Below are 21,883 nucleotides of genomic sequence, written 5' to 3'. Positions count from 1 at the left end.
GTCTCCTGTGATAATTCCTGATGACTGCAGTGTCCATGTGGATACTGCAGAGATCATACCTGACCCCTTGGTTCTATAGACTTCTATTTTTCAGTGATCTACTTGTTCTACTCCTTATCTTAGTCACTTATTCCCATGGCCAAAAAAACCATCAACCATTCCAGAAGCTCAAATTTAAATACCTTTCTCTAACTAGCACTTCTTTTTCTTTCAGCTCACTTGTGACAATACACCAACTCTAGCAGTCCTACTATCTCATTGACTTTCAACCCATTGATCCCACTAGTCTTCATGGTCTCTAACCCTTCAATCTTCATTTTTCCAATTACCCAACTTGAACTCAATGTTGTGCATCCTGGCCTCTAAGCTCCTTTAGCATTTCCTCCAACTCCTTTGGCTAAGACACAATCCTGGTTAAACCCACCTCTCTGCCAATCTGTGCAGTCCCCATGCAGCTGCACATGGCTGGAGAAAACCACACAACCATGTGTACCATTCCCTCTCCCCCACCCCCACTGATGACCAAGTTTTTTGTGTCTGCAGTCCAAAGATATCTTCCACCAGTTTTAAGTACTTGAATCCATCCCATATCCTCTGTCTTCTTTCTTCTTACTGTGGTGAGCAGTTCATGGTCCATGTTAAGTAACCCTTGCCACACAGCTCATTCCCAGAGTCAAGGTGTCTGGACTGGCAGTTTCCTCTGCCTGGAATGTTCTTTCCCTAGCTGTCTGTCTTCCTTCTTTCCAACAGATCTTAACTCAAATACCATGTTCTAAGTGAGATCCTCTCTCTTTCAGAGTCCCCTACATACCACACTCTTGACATCTTCTGCCTATATTCTGTTCTTAACTATTTGCTAATGCCAGAGGGCTTGTCACTCTCTAAAACACCACATACTTTACTGGGTGATGCTTGTTTGTTGTCTCCCTGGAATATAAGCTCCATAAGGGAGGACTTTTGGTCTGACTTGTTCTCTGAGATTTCCCCAATATCTAGGACAGTGTCCAGCACAGAGAAGATGTGCAAGAAATGTTTGGTGAATTAAACAAAAAAGAATGAAAAGTTATTGACTCAATGAAATGACAAATGCCTGTGTGTGTGTTTACTCATTGCAACATTTTCCTTCTCTTCTTCTCTCCTGGCCTAGATACTGGATAAACTACTGGATGGAGATCTAACAAATAGACCTTCTTTCTTCCAGAATGTGACAGGATGTGCTAATTACTACAACCTTTTACAATGCACGGTAATGACAATATTTTAAAAACCATAATGTTTGCTTAAAATTTTGGGCAAAACCAAGCATCCTCTGATTTTGAAAACATTATAACTGACTTCATACTAGACAAAAATTCCAAACTATATTATATGATTTGGTCTAGCAACCTAGGGGATTTTCTTCCCACTAAGGTTATATATATGTTATAATCTGACCATCAAAAATGGTGATATGACAGGTAACTGAGAACAATTCTACTTAATGCAGTTTTCCCACTTGAGTTCATTCCACAGACGAGATTTTATGAAGGGTGCAGGCTGAGACTGTAGTTTTTGGTATTGAGTCTCAGTTTCAAGTCTATTTATGAATGTCTTGAAAATGCCAACATTCTTTGTTCTGTACTTTAGATGGCTTGGCTAATCAAAACCGCCAGAGCTTTTATGAAAATATTTGCTTTGTCTTACTTATAACTTAAGATGCTTAGTGCATTTCTTGTGGCCCTCACTTTGAGCCCTCTGGAATACTTCTTAAAGCATTCAAGTAGTTTCTTTCATAAAAGTAGGCCAAAGTTGATGTCTTTTGTGTAGAATTAATCAAATAAGACTAAGGGAGCCAAAATGGGGGTTTGGATTTGTCTAGTGCATATGAAAATGCATTTCAGTTTTAAGAACTGACTTATTTATGAACTCTTTGACAATTCCATTGTCAGTGGAATTTGCCAACCTTGTGGTTTTGAATTTGGATTCTACCAAGAACAAAACATGGTAGGAAAGAGAAACAAAAATTTGTGATTACAGTTTTTTTCTCTACAAAGTAGTGTATTCAAAGCAAAAATTGTTGATGAAGCACAGAATTGTTGAACTCAAGCCCTAACAGTATTGTGTAACTTGAAGATTTTTAAAAGAATTTACTCATTTTTTCTTTTAGTGTGATGATCACTGCAGAGAGTTTTATGCAGAATTTGTTTTTTAAATAAGGCTCCTGGACAATTTTTCTTTTGCCTTGTGTCCTTCATAATGTACCATCTGTTTTTATATTTTATATATTTCCCCCTTTAAATTATGTTCAGGTGATATTTTGTCTTCTGTTTAATGAGCAGAAGACCATGGAAAATAAATCCTTGGCTTTTAATCCACCACACCACCCCTTGGTCCCTTGAGATGCACTTGACCTTCTTTCCACAGAGCCACTGACAAAGAGCAATTGATTTGGATAATCTCGCCTCTTTCCTTTTCCCAAATTTGCCTCTTACAGGGTTGCTAATTGGAGTCACAGATTGCAAAAGATTAGTTTTTGAAAAAGAAAATCAGCATCTGCAAATTGGATATTGACTCCAAAAGTATCAGATCATCCAGATTTTTCCTTCTAAAAGGCTCCCACTTAAATTACCTCATACCTCCGTGTTAAAATTTCAAGAGTGAGGACAAGTTAGTAGTTATGTCATATCTTGTTTATTGGGTTGTATATGAGAAATTTGTAGCTTTTCCCAATGTGCTGCTCTGTCATGAACTCATTTTCCCTAATATCTTTCTGGTGTGCCCTCTGCCAGGAACCTGAGGACCAAGATTACTATGGGAAATTTTTGTCACTCCCAGAAGTGAGACTAGCCATCCACGTGGGAAACCAGACCTTTAATGATGGATCTGAAGTCGAAAAGTACTTGCGGGAAGATACAGTGCAGTCAGTTAAGCCGTGGCTCACTGAAATCATGAATAACTACAGGGTAAGCAAGGCACCTTAGGTGCTATCTATTTTAGGAACTTTTCGATTACCCAGAGCAGAGGTGACTTTCTTTTACCTACAATTAGACTCATGCCTTTTAAAAATAACTTTTGTTATATTTATAAGCACAAATAACTATGTTTGACTTCTTTGAATCACCCTTTCTTTTTTTTTCTTTCTTTTTTTTTTTTTTTGAATCACCCTTTCTTGAGAAAAGGATAGCAGAGGAGAAAAGATGACTGGGCTTATAGAAGAGCCAATTTTGCCTGATTGTTTGCTTTATAATTTGAGCTACAGTAAAGACAAGGATAAATGAAATCAACTGGTTATCCCAAAAATGTATTTTGCTAATAATTGTATTCACCCCCTGTGCTCAGCGGCAGTCATTTCAGTGTCTGCTTTAAAGCCAAACACTCCTTTGGTCTGTCAGGTTGAAGTCATAGATGAGAAAGGTCCCGGTTCTGAGCATGTCACGTCAAGCACTATGTCATCTGGTGAGATGTTTTGCCTAATTTGCTAGTGAAGGTATTATAGAAATTAATAGAAAGTATAAATAATATATAATATATAGAGAAAGTAATATATAATTTGGGTCTAGGCAAAGGGGCCTAGAACTCTATCTGTGAGGGAGGACACCAAGAGCAAGTGACCTCCAGAGAAGTCATCCTGGCCTTGCCTCGCCTTTTTCAGGACTATTATCATTCATCCTAGGGATGGACCACAAGGCAACCCTGAAGGGTAAATGTACTAATGATAGAGAATTTTTCCTCCCTATGTCTGGCAGAGGCAAGGGTAATGTTTAGGATGAATGAAAAATAGGGGAGCCAGTAACACATAATGTACTTTTGTATGAGTCAGAGGAAAACTTCCTCTCTTCTAAATACTTTATTTCCATCCACCATACAGCTTTTATTAGACCCAAGCTCTTTATTTGCATATTCCAGCATGACGAATATACATTTCTTTCTATAATGCCTGTTAGGAATGAGGCCCCTTAGTAATTTTAGTGTACTGTCTGCATTATTGTCCAGGGAGTCCCTGACCAAATGCACCCTTACTACATTAGGTTTCAAGATATGCTAGCTCTGGAAGATCCACTTTTTTGGTCCTGTTCCTGGTAGACAGAGTTTGACTTGTAACCTTTTAAAAAAGTAATCCAAGGCCAATGGCATGAAAAAATCTACAAACCCATGTAAGCCTGGAGATCTGGGTGAAAAAGTTACTTTCTAACAAAAAAAGGTTCTAACTAGATCAGGGCAGCATTTCAATCATCCTTGTGGTTTGTTCTGCTGGAGAATGCAGTGTTCTCCTGCTCTGAGCACCCCCAGAAAGCACTGTCTGCCCTTGTTCTTAAGCTCTTCGTACATGGCACTGCCATCATAGATGCTCAGTCTGACACCCATCCCAGTACCAACCTGGAGCAGAGGCCCATGACCAATGAATTAGTGAAGGGAAAATTGGTGCTAAACCAAAAACGTAGCTAATAAACTTGCCCATATTCCAGTTGGTAGTTGTCATCTTCAAATTTAGTAAACCCCAAACAGCTTGTGCTTATGTTTTAAGACATGAACAATCTGCTATGAAAAAACATTAAGGAATGCAAAGTGGCTTTGTTCAGTGGATAGAGAGGTTCCCACGTACATTACTTGTGCCCTTGGGAGATATATTTTCTCACTTTATAAATTACATGAGAATAGGATGGGGCACACAGTTTATCATATAAACTCCCCTGATGTCAGCCAATTGCCATAGACTGTTCACTGCATTGATAAGAGAGGACATACTGATTAGAGATGAGCCTAAATTTTCATATTTAAACATCCCTCCCTGTTGCCCAGGTAACCCAAGCCTATTGTTTTAATCTGTCCAGATTGCTATAACAAAACACCTTAGACCAGGAAATTTATAAGCAAGCAAGCAAAAAAAAAAAAAAAAAACCAAATAACAAAACATCTTACTGCTTACAGCTCTAGGGGCTTGGAAGTCCACGATTAGATTTGCTCTCTACTTCATGTTGCCTTCTCTGCTACACTCTCACATGGCAGAAGGGGCTAAGCCTCTTTAATAAGAATATTAATCACATTCATGAATGATCCACCCTCATGATTAAATCATTTTCCAGAAGTCCCCACCTCTTCACACTATCACATTGGGAATTAGGTTTCAGCATGAGTTTTAGGGTAGACACAAACATCTAGACCATAGCATCTTATCACTATGAATTCCAATAAAATCAGGATATTTTCTATGGTTTTCAACTCTGAAGTAATTTCCAGGAAAGAGAACAGGTTAGTGGTATAGATAAACCACATATCCATAAAGAAAGAGAACAAAATACTCATTCAATCTGAATGCAGACCAAAAAGTGACTGCTGCTGAAACAGACTACATATTCATTGATACAGCTGGCCTAGCTCTTCAGGCAGTGGTTTATTGTTGGCTTGTCTGTTATTGATGGGGAACCTCAATGTATGTGTAATGGAATCAGAACAACATAGGTTGGCTTAAGTTGTTAGTACCCTTAAAGTTATACTTATGTAAAACTCACTTCTAATTTGTCATAGAAAGTAGTGTGCCTGTTTCTATTCATAAAAACATAAAAGCATTTGTCTAGCACTAGACTCATTTTAGCCAGTGTGGAATATCTCTGATTGGGTGAGGAGTGACTTCACAAGTGTCTTGGATTGGGTTTCCATGCAGTTTCTGTGTAAACTACATGAAAACATAATCATCTTTTTGTAATGACCATCAGGATATGTATACTCTAAGTAATTTTCTTCTCAGTAACTTCAGATGTTTGAGTAGTAAATTGAAATGTCATATTGGTAGTTTCCAAAATAACTGGTGTGAAAAACAACCTATTGGACTATTTAAATTCCTAATGATTAAATCAGGTCAAACTGTTATCAGGACTTTCAGAAACTGGCAGTAAAAGAACATGGTGGTTGGAGCATATTCTCAAGTCTCACATTTTGAGTTTGAGTTCTGGTTTCACCATTCCTTGGCTGTGCTCCTTTGGGAGACAGTACTTAACTCTCTGAGCTTCAACTTCCTTATCTGTAAAATGGGTGTGAATTCTTACAAAGTTCAAATGAGACTAGATATAGAAAATATTTAAAATAGTGCCTGGTAGTTAGAAAGTGTTTATAATCTATTACCAAGAATATTCAACAAATTTTAGCAAAATTCTCTATAAGAGCCTGTTATATAAATTTATACAAGAAACCCAGGAAAACGCAAAAAGAAAAAGGCTGAGACTTCCATTTCCATTTCTAGGGCGCTTAGAAGTCACCACTCTGTCTCAATAGCAAAAATCTCAACAATCAACTCTTCTTAAATTCGTGAGAGGTCAAGGCAAGCCACTGAACTCCATGTTGGAGAGTCAGACTATAGCCTATAGAGAGGTGGGGACTCAGGAGAAGGGACCTGCATGGAAACAGAGCTGGGTTAGGGGCACCACAGCTATAACTGACAAGGTATGAAGATACTAGAGGCTCGGTGTGGACAAGTCTGAGAGCTAAAAATTCAGAGGAGGGGCCCACTTTGGGACGCCTGTATGTTTTTATGAATTTAGCTTCCAACAATTCAATATGGTGCCCACAGTGAATATTGGAGAAACATCCACCATGCTTGTGGAAGGGGGAGGGGAGAAGAAAGCATTTGGAAATAGGCCAGAGCACACCAGTCTTAAAGGGCCTGCTTTTAGGAGAAACTATTTTACCAGAGCCTAACCTGGTAGAGTTTAATCAGAGTCTACCTACCAGGGGGAGGGAAATATAGATGTTGCTCAACTTACAGTGGGGTTACATCCCAATATACCCAGAATAAGTTGAAGATATCATTAGTTGAAAATGTATGTAATATGATCCACCTGACGCTATAGCTCAGCCTCACCTACATTAAACATGCTGAAAACACTTACATTAGCCTGTAGTTAGGGAAAATCATCTAACACAAAACCTATTTTAAATACGTGTTAAATATCTCATGTACTCTATTGAAGGCATGACAGCCTACGGAAACACAATGCACAACATCCAAAAACACTGGCCACATGGTGGTATCAGTTTATCCTCACAATTTCGTGGTTGACTGAGAACTGCAGCTCATTGTCACTGCCCAGCATTGGAAGAGAGTATTGTACTATGACTAATCCTGGAAAAGATGAAAGTCCATAAAACTGAAGTGCAGTTTCTTTTGAATGTGTATCACTTTCATATCATTGTAAAGGTGAAAATAAATCAAACTATCATAAGCCAGGAAGTATCCATACCTAACTCTAATACCTCACCAGCTATTTTATTCCACTTGGAGGTGGTAGGCAGCAACTGAGAGGCACTGGTGCAGTTCACAGTCCAAGGCATAGGCTCCTAAAAGATTGAGACCTAATGAGGACTATAGAACACTTCCTTTTCCCTCACAACTTACCACAACGTTACTACAGTTCTGTTAACCTAGTACACTATGTCCATCTTTCAACAAAAAATTACAAGGGAGACCAAAAAGCAGAAACCAGTTTGAAGAGACTGAGCAAGTATCAGAACAAGAATCAGATATGGCAAGACTGTTGGAATTAATAGACCAGGAATTTTAAAGAAACTGTGACTGATATAGTAAGGATATTAATGGAAAAGCTAGACAAACTGCAAGAACAGGTGAATAATGTAAACAAAGATATGGGAATTCTCAGAAAGAATAAGAAAAGAAATCTTAGCAATAAAGACACTATAAGAGAAATGAAGGAATGTTTTTGATCATTCATTAGCAGATGGCATGCTAAGGAAAGAATCACAAAACTTCAAGATAGAAACTTCCAAAACTAAGAAGCAAAAAAATAAGTCTTTTAAAAAAAAGGAAAGAAGAGGGAAAAAAGAACAAAATATCCAAAAAACAGTGGATCAACTACAAATGATGTAATTTACACATAGTGAGAATTCCAAAAGGAGAAAAACAGAAAGGAACCAAAGCAATATTTGAAGCAGTGATGCATGAAAAATTCTCCAATTTAGTACCACACACCAAACGACAGATTCAGACATTTCAGAGAACACTAAGCAGGATAAATGCAAAGCAAACTAGGCATCTAATATGCACGACATCCTCAGACAAACCAAAGTGGAAGAATTTGTTGCCAGTAGACCTGCCTTGCAACAGGTGTTGAAATAAAAGCTTTAGAGAAACAGAAAATAATCTAAGTCAGAAACTCAGATACACAAGGAAGAGAATCAGATGACGAGTAAGTGAAGATGGCATGATTGTGTATTTATCAAATCCAAAGGAATTGTTCAAAAAAAAAACCTCTCCTTGCACTAATAATTATAGTAAAATGCAGGATATAAGATACATATATAAAAGCCAACCTCTTTCTCATATAGCAGCAGCAAATAAGTGGAATTTGAAATAAAAAACACTGTGCTATTTCTACTAGCACCACTAAAATGAAATATTTAGGGATAGTTCTAATAAAATATGTATAAAAATCTATGTTCATAGACAGAAGGATTCAACTTATTTAGATATCAGTCCTTCCCAACTTTACCTATAGATTCAATTCAGCTCCAATCAAAATCTCTCAACAAGTTATTTTATAGATTTGAACAAATTAATTTAAAGTTTAAATGGAAAGGCAGTACCCAACTTTAAGATTTACTATAAATCTACAATAATCAAGACAATGTGGTATTGGCAAAAAAATAGACAAACCAATGGAATAGGTTAGAGGACCAGAAACAGAACCTCATTAAGTATAGTCAATGGATATTTGACAAATCAGCAAAGGCAATGCAAAGGAGAAAAAATAGTATTTTCAACAAATGGTGTTGAAACAACTGTACATTCTCCTATTACCCCACCCCCAAAAAGAAGAATCTAGATGCAGCTCATACACTCTTCACAAAAATAATTGCAAAAATGGATTATGGATCATAGATCCAAATATAAAACACAAAACTATAAAACTCAGAGAAGATAATTTAGGAGACAAACCTAGATGGCCTTTGATGTGCAACTTGCTTTTTCTGATACAATGCTAAAAGTACAATCCATGAAAGCAATAATTGAAAGGTTGGACTTCATTAAAATTAATAACTTTCTGCTCAACAAAAAGTGTCAGAAAATGAGAAGGTAAACTGTAGACTGAGAGAAAATATTTGAAAAGACAGACCTGATATCCAAAACATGAAAAGAACTCTTTGTAGTTCAACAATGAGAATTACAAACAACTCAATTACAAAGTGAGCAAAAGACCTGGGGACCTCACCAAAGCAGATATACTGATGGTTAGGTAAGTAAGTGAAAAAATGTTCAGCATCGTATGTCACTAGGGAATTGCAAATTAAAGCAACAGTGAGATATCACTATCTCCCTAGTTGAATGGTCAAAATCCAAAATATTGACAACCCCAAATAATGGTGCGGATGTGGAGCTACAGGAATTCTCATTCTAGTTGGAATGCAAAATGGTAGACCTACTTTGGGAGACAGTTTGTCAGTTCCTTACAAAACTAAACATACTCTGATCATACAATCCAACAATCCAGCACCTTGCCATTTATCCCAATGAATTGTAAACTCCTGTCCACACAAAAACCTGCACAGAGATGTTTATAGCAACTTTCTTCATCATTGGTTAGAGCACAGAGGATTTTTAGGGTGGTGAAACTATTGAGTAAGATACTATTATGGTAGGTACATGTCAATACAATTGTTAAAACTCAAAGAGTGGGCCAGACATGGTGGCTCACACCTGTAATCCTAGCTACTTGGGAGGTGGAGATCAGAAGGATCACAGTTTGAGGCCAGCTGTGGCAGAAAGTTTGAGACACCCCATCTCAGTGATAAAAAGCTAGATGTGGTGGCTCACACTTGTATTCCAAGCTAGCACACCTAATCAGGAGGATCACAGTCCTGGCTAGCCAAGGCATAAATGTGAAACCCTATCTCAAAAATAACCAAAACCAAAGGGCCTGGGGGGTAGCTCATGTGGTAGAGTACCTACCTAGCAAGCACACGGTCTTGAGTTCAAACTCTAGTATCACAAAAAATAGATTGTAAAGCAACAAGAGTGAGCTCTACTATAAATTATGGTGACTTAATGATACTTCATTGTAGATTTACTGATTATAACAAATACACCACTGGCAGGGAATGTCAACAGTGAGGAAGGATGTTTGTATGTGGAGACAGAATTATATGGGAACCTTGTACTTTTTGCTCAATTTTGCTATACATCTAAAATTGCTTTAAAAAATAAATTTTATTGGGCCGGAAGGTGTTGTTCAGTGGTAGAATGCTTTCCTAACGTTCACAAGGCCCCTAGTGTAATGCTTAGCACCTCAAATAAGTAAAGAGAAATTTATTTTGCAAGACTCGATTGCCTTTTAAAGAGATAGATACCAGTTTTTCCAATAAATTGTGAGTTCAGTTTCTACTTCCAACAGAATGTTAGAATAGAAACTCTGAAGGATCCCTTCAACGAAGTATAGATGAGTCCAGGATAAATTACAACAAATTCAATTCCATCACCTTTGATAAAAGAAAAGTAGATCTGGAAGCAAAAACACCACCAGAAAATCAAAAGGCATAGAACTGAATCCTTGGAAGCAGAAACAGAGTGTCCTGAGGTCCAGGGTTCCCAGCTCTGCAATTGGTGACTGTGCTATGGGTGCCTGTGAAATGTGGTTGCTGATCTTGAGCGCCCAGCACCAGGGTTGCACAGACGACCTAAACTGGTCAGATGCTGGCAGTGAATTAACACAACCAGCAGAAGAAAATATACAAAATCTAGAGATGTATTAGTCTTTCAGATTTTTCATAGCTAAATTAATAAAAATGTAAGTTCGTCATCAAAAATAGAACTCAACACATAAGTAAACAGGCTACCATAGCTGAGAACATACAGAAACATTTGTAACAGATGTGAGCCAAGATCCTTGATGTACAGGAAATATGAGGTATAGAAATAAACTATGTATGAAATACTTAAAGGCATAAAATGGAGTCATAAAATAAACAAGAATATAGCTAAGCCAATTTGTAAGAGAACCAATAAGCAATTAAAAATGAAACAATTTTTGAATGTAACAGGAACCAGAGAGTGTTGTTTAATATGTATCTAAGTAGAATGGCTAAAGGTAAGAATAGAAGGAAGGGAATAAAAGTGATTTGGGGATTTGATCTGCATTTCCTTAATGAGGAATGATAATTGAGCATCTTTTCATTGTTCATTTTTATATCTTGGTAGAAATTTCTGTTCACATCCTTGGCCCATTTACTAATTGGGTTGCCTTTAATTGTTACACCGTAAGCGTTCTTCATATATTCTATGTTCAAGTCTAATATGTCATTTGCAAATATTTTTCTCTGTTATGTGGAATGTACTTTACATTTTCTTGATGGTGTTCATCAAGACCCTGTCATTATCAGTTCTGGTGAAATTCAGTTTGTTTCTGCTTTCTTTCATTGCCGATGCTTTTGGTGTCGTACCTAAGAAACTAGTGCCCAACCCAAGTTAGCAAAGATGTAGCCCTATGTTTTTCTCCTAAGAATTTTGTAGTTTTAACTCTTACTTTCTATCTATGGAAATTAATAAAATACAGCTAGATGTAGCAACATAGAGACTCTTAGAAGCATAGTGTTGCATGAACAAAGCATGTCAGAGGGTTTAAATGGAATGATGTAGAAAAACAACCTCACATGAATAGCATGTTATTTGAGATACATACATTTACATTAAAACTTTTTCAAAAGCAAGGATATTGTAAACCTGAGCTCTGGGATAGTGATTATCTCTGTTGGGAAGATAGCAGTTTGGCACAGGGAAGAAATACACTGGGTAGATTCGGGGACACTAGTACCATACAGGCTCTTAAGGCAGACGGTGCATTTATGGTTGTGTACCTTATGCTTTCACACATAAAGATACAACACAATATATTCTTTGGCATATATTAAATGTATAGTATGATTTTATAGGAGGCAAAACATGCAGAGATTAATTGACTGTGCTACAAGCATTTGGACTGCTTAGTGTGGCAATGCCCTGAAGTCTCTCAACCTGCTGCAAAGAATTTGAGGCAGTGAGATGAGGCAAAGACCCTGATCTGCTCCTATAGAGAATTCCACTACATTTCCTCACTGATAGAAAATAATTACATCACCCAAAATAGCAGGTAATTAAGACAATATTTCATCCCTGGCGCTGCATGTCCAGTGGTGAGCATGGATCCACCTTTTGGTTACATCTCCCTGGTGGTTGCATCAAAGTGCATTCAGTGTAAGAACTCCATTTCCTTGGAACTTCAGATTTCCCTTTTATTTTCTGATCTGTACAATTCTGTCTTATCTCATAGACAACAAGCATTATAAGGGCAGCTGTTTTACCTGTCATATTTATCACTGTATATCCAGGGCTTGGCACAGGGCCTCGCACATAGTAGACCCTCCTTAGCCTTTATTAAACAGGAGAATTGTTATGGGAACAAAGGGAGTGATAAAAGGTTTGACAAAGAGCAGATGCCATGAAATACATTTATTTCCTTTCATCTTCCCTTTTCCCATCACCCTGAAACTGCACTTCCACCACAGCTGTGGTCCTTTGCATTAAAGTACCTGGGGAACTTTTTTAAAAGTCCCTGATCATGGGCCATTCCACTAAAGATGCTGATTTTAGTTGCCTACTCTAGCAACTAGACAAAATAGTTTGTAATAAATTTGAAAGGAAGGAAATAAAGGAGGAAATCACAGGAAGAACACAGATGGCTTGTTCATTTATACAATAAGTTTTCTTTACAATAAAATTATAACCAAGTATAATAAGTACAATAATTGGTCACCTTAATCAGCATTATGTTGTATGTATGATGTTCCTATTTTAGCAGCATTTAAAACAAAATCAAATATAAATACACTCTCCTATATTCTCTATAAGATGTATCCTGATTTTAAGAACAGAATCTGGTGGTGGTGGATAAGACATCCCTTGAATCTTGGAAATGCAGTCAATACTCTTTAAGCTATTGAATTTGAAGCCTCACCTTTTTGTAGAGGTTCCCTGGTCCCTTAGTCTTTTGCGATAAAGGAGTTTCTTTGCTCCTTTTTTTCTTAAAGATCCTGAAAATGTTTTCAACTTCCTTTTCCCTGTCTGGCTATAGTTCTTGCCTTCCTAAAACGTGTATGGACTGTATTTTCAAGACTGTGTGTACGTGTGTGTGTGTGTGTGTGTGTGTGTGTGTGTGTGTGTTGTATGTTGTTGCATTTCCTGTATGAAATCATTATTTCAACAAAGAGCCACAGCTCAATTCACAAAGGCCACTGGAATCTCAAGTCATGCATTGCCCTTGGATTTGAAGCTGCCCCTCTCACTGAGTTGTCTGGAAAGCCCCTGCAGTTTTCGAAGGTGTCATCTCCAAATGCCAGTTCTGACCAACACGTGCTTGTGCTTTTAAAAGTTAAGTGGCCCCGGGGTACGGCTTAACATGCTGTGTTTTAAAAGTTCATCTACTCGGGAAGTTGTAAATATAAAGTTACATTTCCCTGTCACTTATCATTCTACAGCTCATTAAATTTCATCTAATTGCATCTTGAGAATTAAGGATCTTAATGTTTCTCAGTCCCACTACCAGACTGAAATCTTAACGCCGAGGTCATTAAAATTTTATTTACTTATCCTAGACTATCAGAGGATCTTCATTGAGGAATGGATAGTTCCTGATTAATGGATATGACTTAGATGTTTGAAAGGAGTATTTTAGCAAGTCTAACTCATTTTGTCAGTCATTCTAATTGCTTGTGGCAATTTTAAGAACATCTTCTGATGGCACAATGTCAATGGTACCAGTGACCAGAAAACTAGATTTGATAAATATCTTAACACAGCAAGAAAAATTTCACACTACAATCAGCCTAATTCTTCAAGTGTTAAATGGATCCAAGCTTCCCTCAAACCATAATGGAAAAGTCTGACTTTGTTGATCCTAAGCTTGTGTGATTGCTTCCTTCCAGGCTCTTTGAAGACAGTGAAGGCAATGCCAGTATTATTCCCTGAGAAACTTCTGGGAGGAGAAAGTGGCTCCCAGTGAAGCATGACTGAGGAGAAGAAAGCTCATATTGAGATATCTGTTTCAAGTAATTATAGCCTATAGATAAGCAAATGCCATTTTATAGGTCAACAAGAATAGTACACATTAAATAAAAACAATTTATATTGCAGAGTTCCTTGTGAATTCATTTTACCTATTTCAGTTATAATCCAAGTACAAGAGTAGAATTAATTATTTTTATGAGGCATACTTCTAGACTTTAATTTTTTTTAATCTTTAAACATTTCAGTAAATAAAGGGAAGAAGAGAATACCCATAAATTATGAAGCAGAGTTTGATTTCACCTGAACTTGCCATGCTTTGGACATCTTTTCCTGTTCATTCTTTAAATTTATGTTGGGTGAAATGTTCAAAATGAATTGTGTATTTTGATTTTCTCTTATTTCATGAAGCCATTTGATAATCTATTCTACCCCATGAGTTGTTTTTTTTAAGTTGCTCTGCTTAGTGAACAAAGTCATCGTTTTGCAAGGGTTTTGTTCTGTTGTTTGAAAATACCTCATGCTCAAAACCTTAGAAAGTATGTTGTGATTTGTAGTAACAAGAAAAGTAGAATTTAATCTGGAGTCACTTGAGTGTGGCAGGATTAGGGTGGTTTGGAGAGAAAGATAAATGACAATACCATTTGTTTTGCAGATTCCAGGGAATTAACAACCAGTAAGCTAAATGATGCATGTTTATATTCAGATACTATAAAATCCAACTGCCGTGAATCTCCAGCAATTCTATCAGTTGACTTTACTTTGAAAAGATAAATTGGGGGAAGGGTGGAGAGAGTATTTCTTTCTGGATACACTTAGTAATATTTATTATGCAGTAATTGTCACCAAGCTGTAAAAGCTGGTCAATCTTTGTCAGGTCACAGTATAAAAGGAGATGCAAGAAGATGACACAGATGTTGTAAAGAACTGGATCCCTGGGAATCAGTGCTCTCCAAAGCAGTGTGTATCCATTACTATCCATTAGAGTGTGGGAAGATATAGTAAAACTTCAATGCTTTTATTTTGTAAAAAGGAAATAATAAGCTTTCCTCATGTTTAGTGTGTAGTTGGGGCCTGCCGTGATGGTTTGGTTTGTGTGTTAAATGGTCATACATCAGAAGGAAGATGGGCAGAATGAAAAGTCAGCATTCTTACTTTTCTTTTCATTTTCCGATCATCATCCTAACCAGCACTATCACCATCTAATATATTTGCCACTCAGTATGACTCTTAGCCCAGTGCTCTTCCATGATAGTTTCCTCTTGTATCTGAGAATGAATGACTTAATTTAATGGCAGTTGGCTCTGATCTACTAGCCAAGAAAAAAAAAAAGAAAAGAAAATAGCATTCCACACTCCCATTACCTAAACAAGCTATAATCACAATCTCTAAGGCACTTCCTAGGAGTTTTATATCATTAGATTTTCCCATCCTTTATTGTGGAAGTTGTCCAGTCCCATTCCTGCCAAGGGTCATTCTGTGCCATCTACATGCTTTTAATGTTACAGTTATTGCTCCCAAGTCTTGTCACTGGGGAACAACCAATACAACAGCATAGGATTCCTACCTGACACAATTAAAGCTGAAACCTTCAACTAAGCTTTCCGAAAGAAGAGCTCTGGGCACGTGCCCCTGACCTACCTGCCCCATTGGGCTCCTGTCACTGTGAATATTCAGTCTGTTTCTTCTTGACAGCCCTCCTATTGGTTACACTGATTTGTACCATCCTTATGAGCCTATTTGACATTTTCTGGAAAGAAAAGGGAAAAGGATGCTTTATTCTCCAAACAGGGGGAAATTGTGTTTTGGAAGAAAGAAAGCCACCACTAAAACTAATTGCGAGCTAATGGGATGCCTTTAATGAACAGAGCCATTGAGAGGATGGGATGGAGAATCTTGCCCCTGACTGATACCAGGGTTTCCTGTGTAGATAAAAGCACAATACCAGTGAGACCTTTTTCTCTCTCTCTTTTTTAACTTTGTAAGGAAAAGTCAACTGTGCAACCAGGCACCTGTCTTCTTTTAGGAGATTAGTCTGCTTGGAAACCTTTCCTTAAGTTTGCTACTCATGTGGATGGGGATCTGGGGATTGATAAAAACAGACAAGAATTAGACATTTTGGATGAATGCCTACTTGATGTCACTCTCAATCCACTTAGAAGAGAAAGACAAAATAATCTTCGTTCACAGAGAACTAGAATTTTCTCAAGCTGAAAGGCAAGTATGCTGTAGGAGAAGAGGATGCCAGGCAGAATATTTAATCTGTCTCTTCCTGATAGTTCTCATATTTTTACAGTGATTTGCACCATCCTTGTGAGCCTGCACCCCACCAAATCCCTTGTTTACAGAACACCCTTGACTTCCTTTTCCACTGTACCTATTCTTTTCAAGAGCCTTTGCAGTTTGCTTAGCATTTCTGTTGCCACAGGCCACCTTGCTCTGTGCTGGCACTTGGGGTAACTAGCTGGAAAGGGTCTTCTCCCTTCCCAGTACTGCATTAGTGGCTCTGTTACTGCTCCCCCACCCACCCACACACACACAGTCCTTGGTGAATCCACTCAATTTCTTGTAGTGCTATTATTTTTTGAACTTGATGGACAGTAATTGTGATGGAGGCACAGGGAGTTGGCAGAGGGAGTTGATGATGGGGGGGTTCCCCACAACTCCTGTATACTACCCTTTAATGACAGATGTTGTAGAAGCACCTGCTGCTCCTTCACAGTAACATGTTTTCCAGTTGCCTTAATCCAGCTTCATGACCTGTAGCCTGTCCTAGAAAGTTACTTCTGGCAGCTGTTGACAAAGGGGCCAGTTCTTTCCAGGATAAACCCAACCCAAGGCATATCAGTGTTGTCCAGCAGAAATATAATGCAAGCCACATATGTAATTTTACATTTTCTAGGAGATATGTTAAAAATGTAAGAGCAACCAGTGCAATAAAAAATCTGGTGTATATCTTAGACTTATTGCGCATCACAGTTTGGACTGGTCACATTTTAAATGCTCATTATTCACTGTATTGAACAGTATAGATTTGTACTATAGATTTAGTTGTCTATATATTAGGGCTTTTTTTTGTTGCTCTGCAGGATTGTTTCTGGGTTGGTTGATTGGGTTGTGTGCAAATGTATACTTGTTAGCTAAATATATTTAATGATGTGAAAAGAGAAATTGACTGTTTGACTCACCTTTCAGTATGGTAATAACATTGGCAAAAACCCTGCTGTCTTTTGAGATAACCCTTGAGTATGACCTTAAATCTGACCTCTGACAACTAGAGAGGACAATCCTTTTAGGAAATTTGTCTGGGAGAGAGGACAGGCCTGTTCCTGGAGAACTTTCAGTTCATTCAAATCCAGTTTTTGAAGATGGTGAGAGAATCTTTTTGAGAGGTGAAAGGGCTGAAAAGCAGAGCAAAATACCTCCTAGACTGGGCCTCCAGGACATTTATATTCCAACTAAAGGAAAAATACTTATTAAAAGTCATTTTAAGTGTGCTGTTGCTGGTAGTTGAACTTCTCTTTTAAAGATCCCTGGGTTGGAGTGATGGCTTTCTGGATCCTTTCCAAGTTGGCTTTGCTTCTTGTTCCCCTCTAAAAGCAGTTAAATTATTTAGCATGAAGTTGCAAGAAAGCAGCAATAATTTTTTTTGGCTGAAAGACATTATTTGTATAATCACTGGACACTCACTCAAATTTATTGATTTGTTGCTCTACTTTCTTTTTTTTAATTCATGTTGGCAAAACCAGCTGGCTTATTCTCAGCTCACTTTCTCTCTCTCCTGGTCTTCCCTTTTGCTTAAACTTGGATGCAAACTATCTCTTTTTAAGAACAACTTGGTTGCAGAAGTGTCTACAGTTTCATTCAGTAGTTGTATTTCTTTTCTACCACAGTCTCTCAGCTTCCCTGGAGACTCAGATTTCCTAAGTATTACATCCCTAAGTCCCTGCAAAATCACCAGGAAGAAGGAGGGCCAAAAGGGTCAGCTGGGGCCAAGCCCTTGTCCAAGGAAGGACAACTCCGCCTCCAGTTGGGAATATTTCTAACGTTTTACTCTTCAGCTGAATTAAAGTTTTTCTTTTGCTGCTGAGCTTTTGGGAAGCCCTTGGGGAAAGACCCTTTGTTGAGCTGGATATTAGTGAAATTAATTCTCTTCTGTTCAGACGTAAGGCACCGGTGGGTCATACTAATTGCTTCAAGCAGAGAGAACTCCAAGCTACACTGGTGTTGGTAATAGAAGAATGTTAAGTAAAGTAGCCAGAAAAGGAAGCATGGAGGGCTGCATTGCAGGAGTTTCATTGATTTAGCATCTGTAGGGAACGTTTCTTTAAAAAAAATTTTTTTTTGATTAGCGAACAGGAGAACTTTCAAAAGTAAGACAGATAGAGGCCAACTGGGAATGCCATGCAGCCTGGAATAGCTTAGGCTGCTGCTCAATCATTTCCCCAAACAGGAAACCACAAAATGTTAGAGATTAAGGTCACTAGATCATGGGGAAAGAGCATAACTTTGTCTGCAAAGTATTATGATGTATTGTAAATGGGCCAAAATATAAGCATAAATCTTTCGTCTAAAAATGCAACAACAAAAATCCAGCCTTCCCACAAAGGCACAGTTTGCTTTCCTATTGTACAGAGAGACCAAAGCCTCCTCCTGCAGCATTTTCTGTAATTTTCCTAAGAAGTAGAGGAGTAATCAAAGTATAAGGAGAAAAGCTTTATGTTTGTTTGTTTTATAACAATAACAAACAAAGACAGGTAAAATTTAGATCAGTAAGTAGATCTCATGTAAATTACTTTCAATCATACACTTTTATACTAATGACTAACGGAAATACACCAGGAAGCACATTTATATATGGTTCTGTTCCAAACCCCTTCTTCCAGGGTGTACAGGCTGTGCTAAAAGCATACATCTATTTTTTTACCTTTGATTATCTCATGGCATCGCCTAGCTTATTGGAGGTGAAAATCTGAGTTAGAGGGCATGAAGTCTTTGTATGTGAGCCTGGGATGTTCTCCTGCAGGCATGTTTGGCAAATGTGGCTGGTTGCTTTCTACCTGCCTTAAAAATCTTGACCCTCCACAGTCATACATGATGTAAAATAGTCATTTCTGATTCCATTCATTGGGTCTGTATGAGGGAAAAGTTTCTTGCTGAGACAGTTAGCTCCATGACTAAACTGCTGATTTGTGGACATCCAGAACCTGAAATGTTTGTGGCTTGTGTTGTTAAAATGCATAGCTTTTTAGAAGGGTTTAAGTGAGACTGACTTTTGTTGGCCCCTCTTCTAAGGAAAACTTCAAGAATGAAAGAGCAAGCTTGCCTTTTTTCTTCTGATTACTTACTGCTTTTAAATTTTTCACAAAATCTGTACCATCATGACAAGGGCTACTTTTTTTTCACATCTTTTACCAGTGTCTAATCTCTAGGCTCTCCATAAATATTTGTCTGTTGAATAGTAGATGAGTTCACATGAGCTGATTAAACAAGCAAACAAATAAATAACTTACTACATACTTAAGTTAGCATGCACTCTGCTCCAACACAAACAAAGGTCACTTCCCTTCCATTTCAGATGGAAGTGACACTCCACTGCTGGCAGGTCCAGGAAGGAAATGAAATAAATGAACAGCATTGGATGGAGACCTATTGATCTTTCTTTTTACCCATGACAGAGACACGGGTACAGAGAAATATTTTTCTCTTCTAAGAAAAACAATAGCACAAGAGAAAAAAAATGACAGCTGCCCTAACCTCTTTGTGTGTGGACACTAGGGAAGGATGGATTCAAGCAGCCACTGCACAATGTCAGTTGTTTGTACCCTAGTGGAAATACAAGGCCCACATGGTCAGAATACAGAAGTACAGTGTTAGTCCAAAATTTAAATGTGGGCTATTCTACTTTGGGCTCCTATAACATAGTGCCATAGATTGGTAGCTTGAAAACAATGGAAATGTATTTCTTGCAGTTTTGGAGGCTGAAAGTCTAAGATTGGGGTGTCATGGTCATTTCTGAGAGGGTCCTCTCTTGAGTTGCAAACTGGTGGTCTCTGGTGTCTTCACAGGGTACTAAAAAAGAGCACTAGAGGGCTGTGGGGTCCGTTTCATAAGAGGACTGATCCTGATCCCGTTAGTGAGGGTTCCACCTCCCTGAAGGCCCCTCCTCCTAATAGCATCATTCTGGGGGTTAAGGCTTCAACGTATGAATGGGGGGGCACAAATATTTAATCCATAACATTGGTATCTAGATGAAAAGCAACAAGCAATAAGAACAGCATTACCTGAACTAAAGGAATATATCTGCAAGCTGAATGCAGGTCTCAGGCAGCTAATTTAAGACCTCTGCACTCTAGAGGTATGTATTTTTTTTAGTTTACCCTTGTTAAAGAGTAACAAAGATATTGGTAAAATCATTCCCTCCAGGTTAAAGGAAATTTTTACATCTCATACCCTCTACTCTGGGATGTAGATATTCCACCTTATAGAGGAGAAAATTAAGGGTCTGAGTAAGTAGATGACATATCCAAGCTCACTAAGAGGCTTAGCCCTTGGTGCATGGGGCGAGGACTGGTGTTCAAGACCTCTGTCTGCAAGTGCCATGTGACTTTTATAAGCCTCTGCTGTTGGTTGTGTCAGCTCAGTGGCCTGGTGCAGTTGTGTTAGGTTCTATCTCCTGCATCCTAAGTCACGAATCTAATCCACAAATAACATTTCATTTAGAAATTTTTGAGCTGCAAAAAACCAAAAGTCGTATGTTCTCCCTCATATGTGGACATTAGATCAAGGGCAAACACAACAAGGGGATTGGACTATGAGCACATGATAAAAGCGAGAGCACACAAGGGAGGGATGAGGATAGGTAAGACACCTAAAAAACTAGGTAGCATTTGTTGCCCTTAACGCAGAGAAAATAAAGCAGATACCTTAAAGCAACTGAGGCCAATAGGAAAAGGGGAACAGGTACTAGAGAAAAGGTGAGATCAAAAAGAATTAACCTAGAAGGTAACACACACACACAGGAAATCAATGTGAGTCAATGCCCTGTATAGCTATCCTTATCTCAACCAGCAAAACCCCTTGTTCCTTCCTATTATTGCTTATACTCTCTCTACAACAAAATTAGAGATAAGGACAAAATAGTTTCTGCTGGGTATTGAGGGGGGGGAGCAGGAGGGGGCGGAGTGGGTGGTAAGGGAGGGGGTGGGGGCAGGGGGGAGAAATGAACCAAGCCTTGCATGCACATATGAATAATAAAAGAAAAATGAAAAAAAAAAGAAATTTTTGAGCTGTTTGTATTTTCTCTTGCTTCAAAGGTAATCATGATAATAACAGTATCAAAAATGTTCATTTTTCTGTGCCTGGGATGCTAAGAGCATTGCATGCAATGTATTATGTACATCTTCCAGTTCATATGTGTTTTTTGTACCCATTTTACAGATGAAGAAAGTGAACTTTGAATGGGCAGAGTAACTTAGTCAAGATAATCCTGCTAGTTAATGGCAGAGCTAAGATGAAAACCCAGCCAGAGTGTATGCCCAAAGACATACACTCTGTGAGTCCAAAGACTCACACTGCCACAGATTTACCTACAATATAAATATAGAGTAGACCACTTGTTCTTATGAGGGTAGTGACCTCTAGTAGTGAGGCAATGTACAGGAGGGTTTAGAAGCACAGATTGGACTTAGGCAGATATGAACCTGAATCTCTGTCCCCCATTGGGTGATCATAGGTGCTCTGGCTCACCTCTCTGCATCTCTGCCTCCTTGTGTCTAATGTGGGATAGATAACACCTGCCTTTCGGGAGTGCTGTGAAATGCTTAGCATGACTCCTGCAACACAAGAATGAGAGTTTCAGTG

The 21,883-nt window shown here is 38.2% G+C and overlaps 1 protein-coding gene across 18 annotated transcripts in view; it reads left to right on the top strand.

Moving 5' to 3' along the window:
* Window positions 1–21,883, top strand: part of Cpvl (carboxypeptidase vitellogenic like) — a 135,977-nt gene that overhangs the window by 64,108 nt on the left and 49,986 nt on the right. For 17 of the 18 annotated variants that reach the window (XR_012445258.1, XM_074065203.1, XM_074065214.1 and 14 more), the window contains 2 exons: window positions 1,148–1,246; window positions 2,769–2,942. Coding sequence is in view for 17 of the 18 variants with exons in the window: in XM_074065203.1 (XP_073921304.1) it covers window positions 1,148–1,246; window positions 2,769–2,942 (273 nt within the window). In the remaining variant the exon portion in view is untranslated. Of the gene's footprint in view, window positions 1–1,147; window positions 1,247–2,768; window positions 2,943–13,941; window positions 14,148–21,883 lie in introns of those variants that run through there. The other variant, XM_074065215.1, reaches the window with a different exon arrangement.

Source organism: Castor canadensis, chromosome 2, assembly GCF_047511655.1.
Source record: "Castor canadensis chromosome 2, mCasCan1.hap1v2, whole genome shotgun sequence".
In the NCBI taxonomy this organism is placed as follows: domain Eukaryota; kingdom Metazoa; phylum Chordata; class Mammalia; order Rodentia; family Castoridae; genus Castor; species Castor canadensis.
Note: the sequence above shows the minus strand (reverse complement) of the source record. Positions and strands in the feature narration are given on the sequence as shown.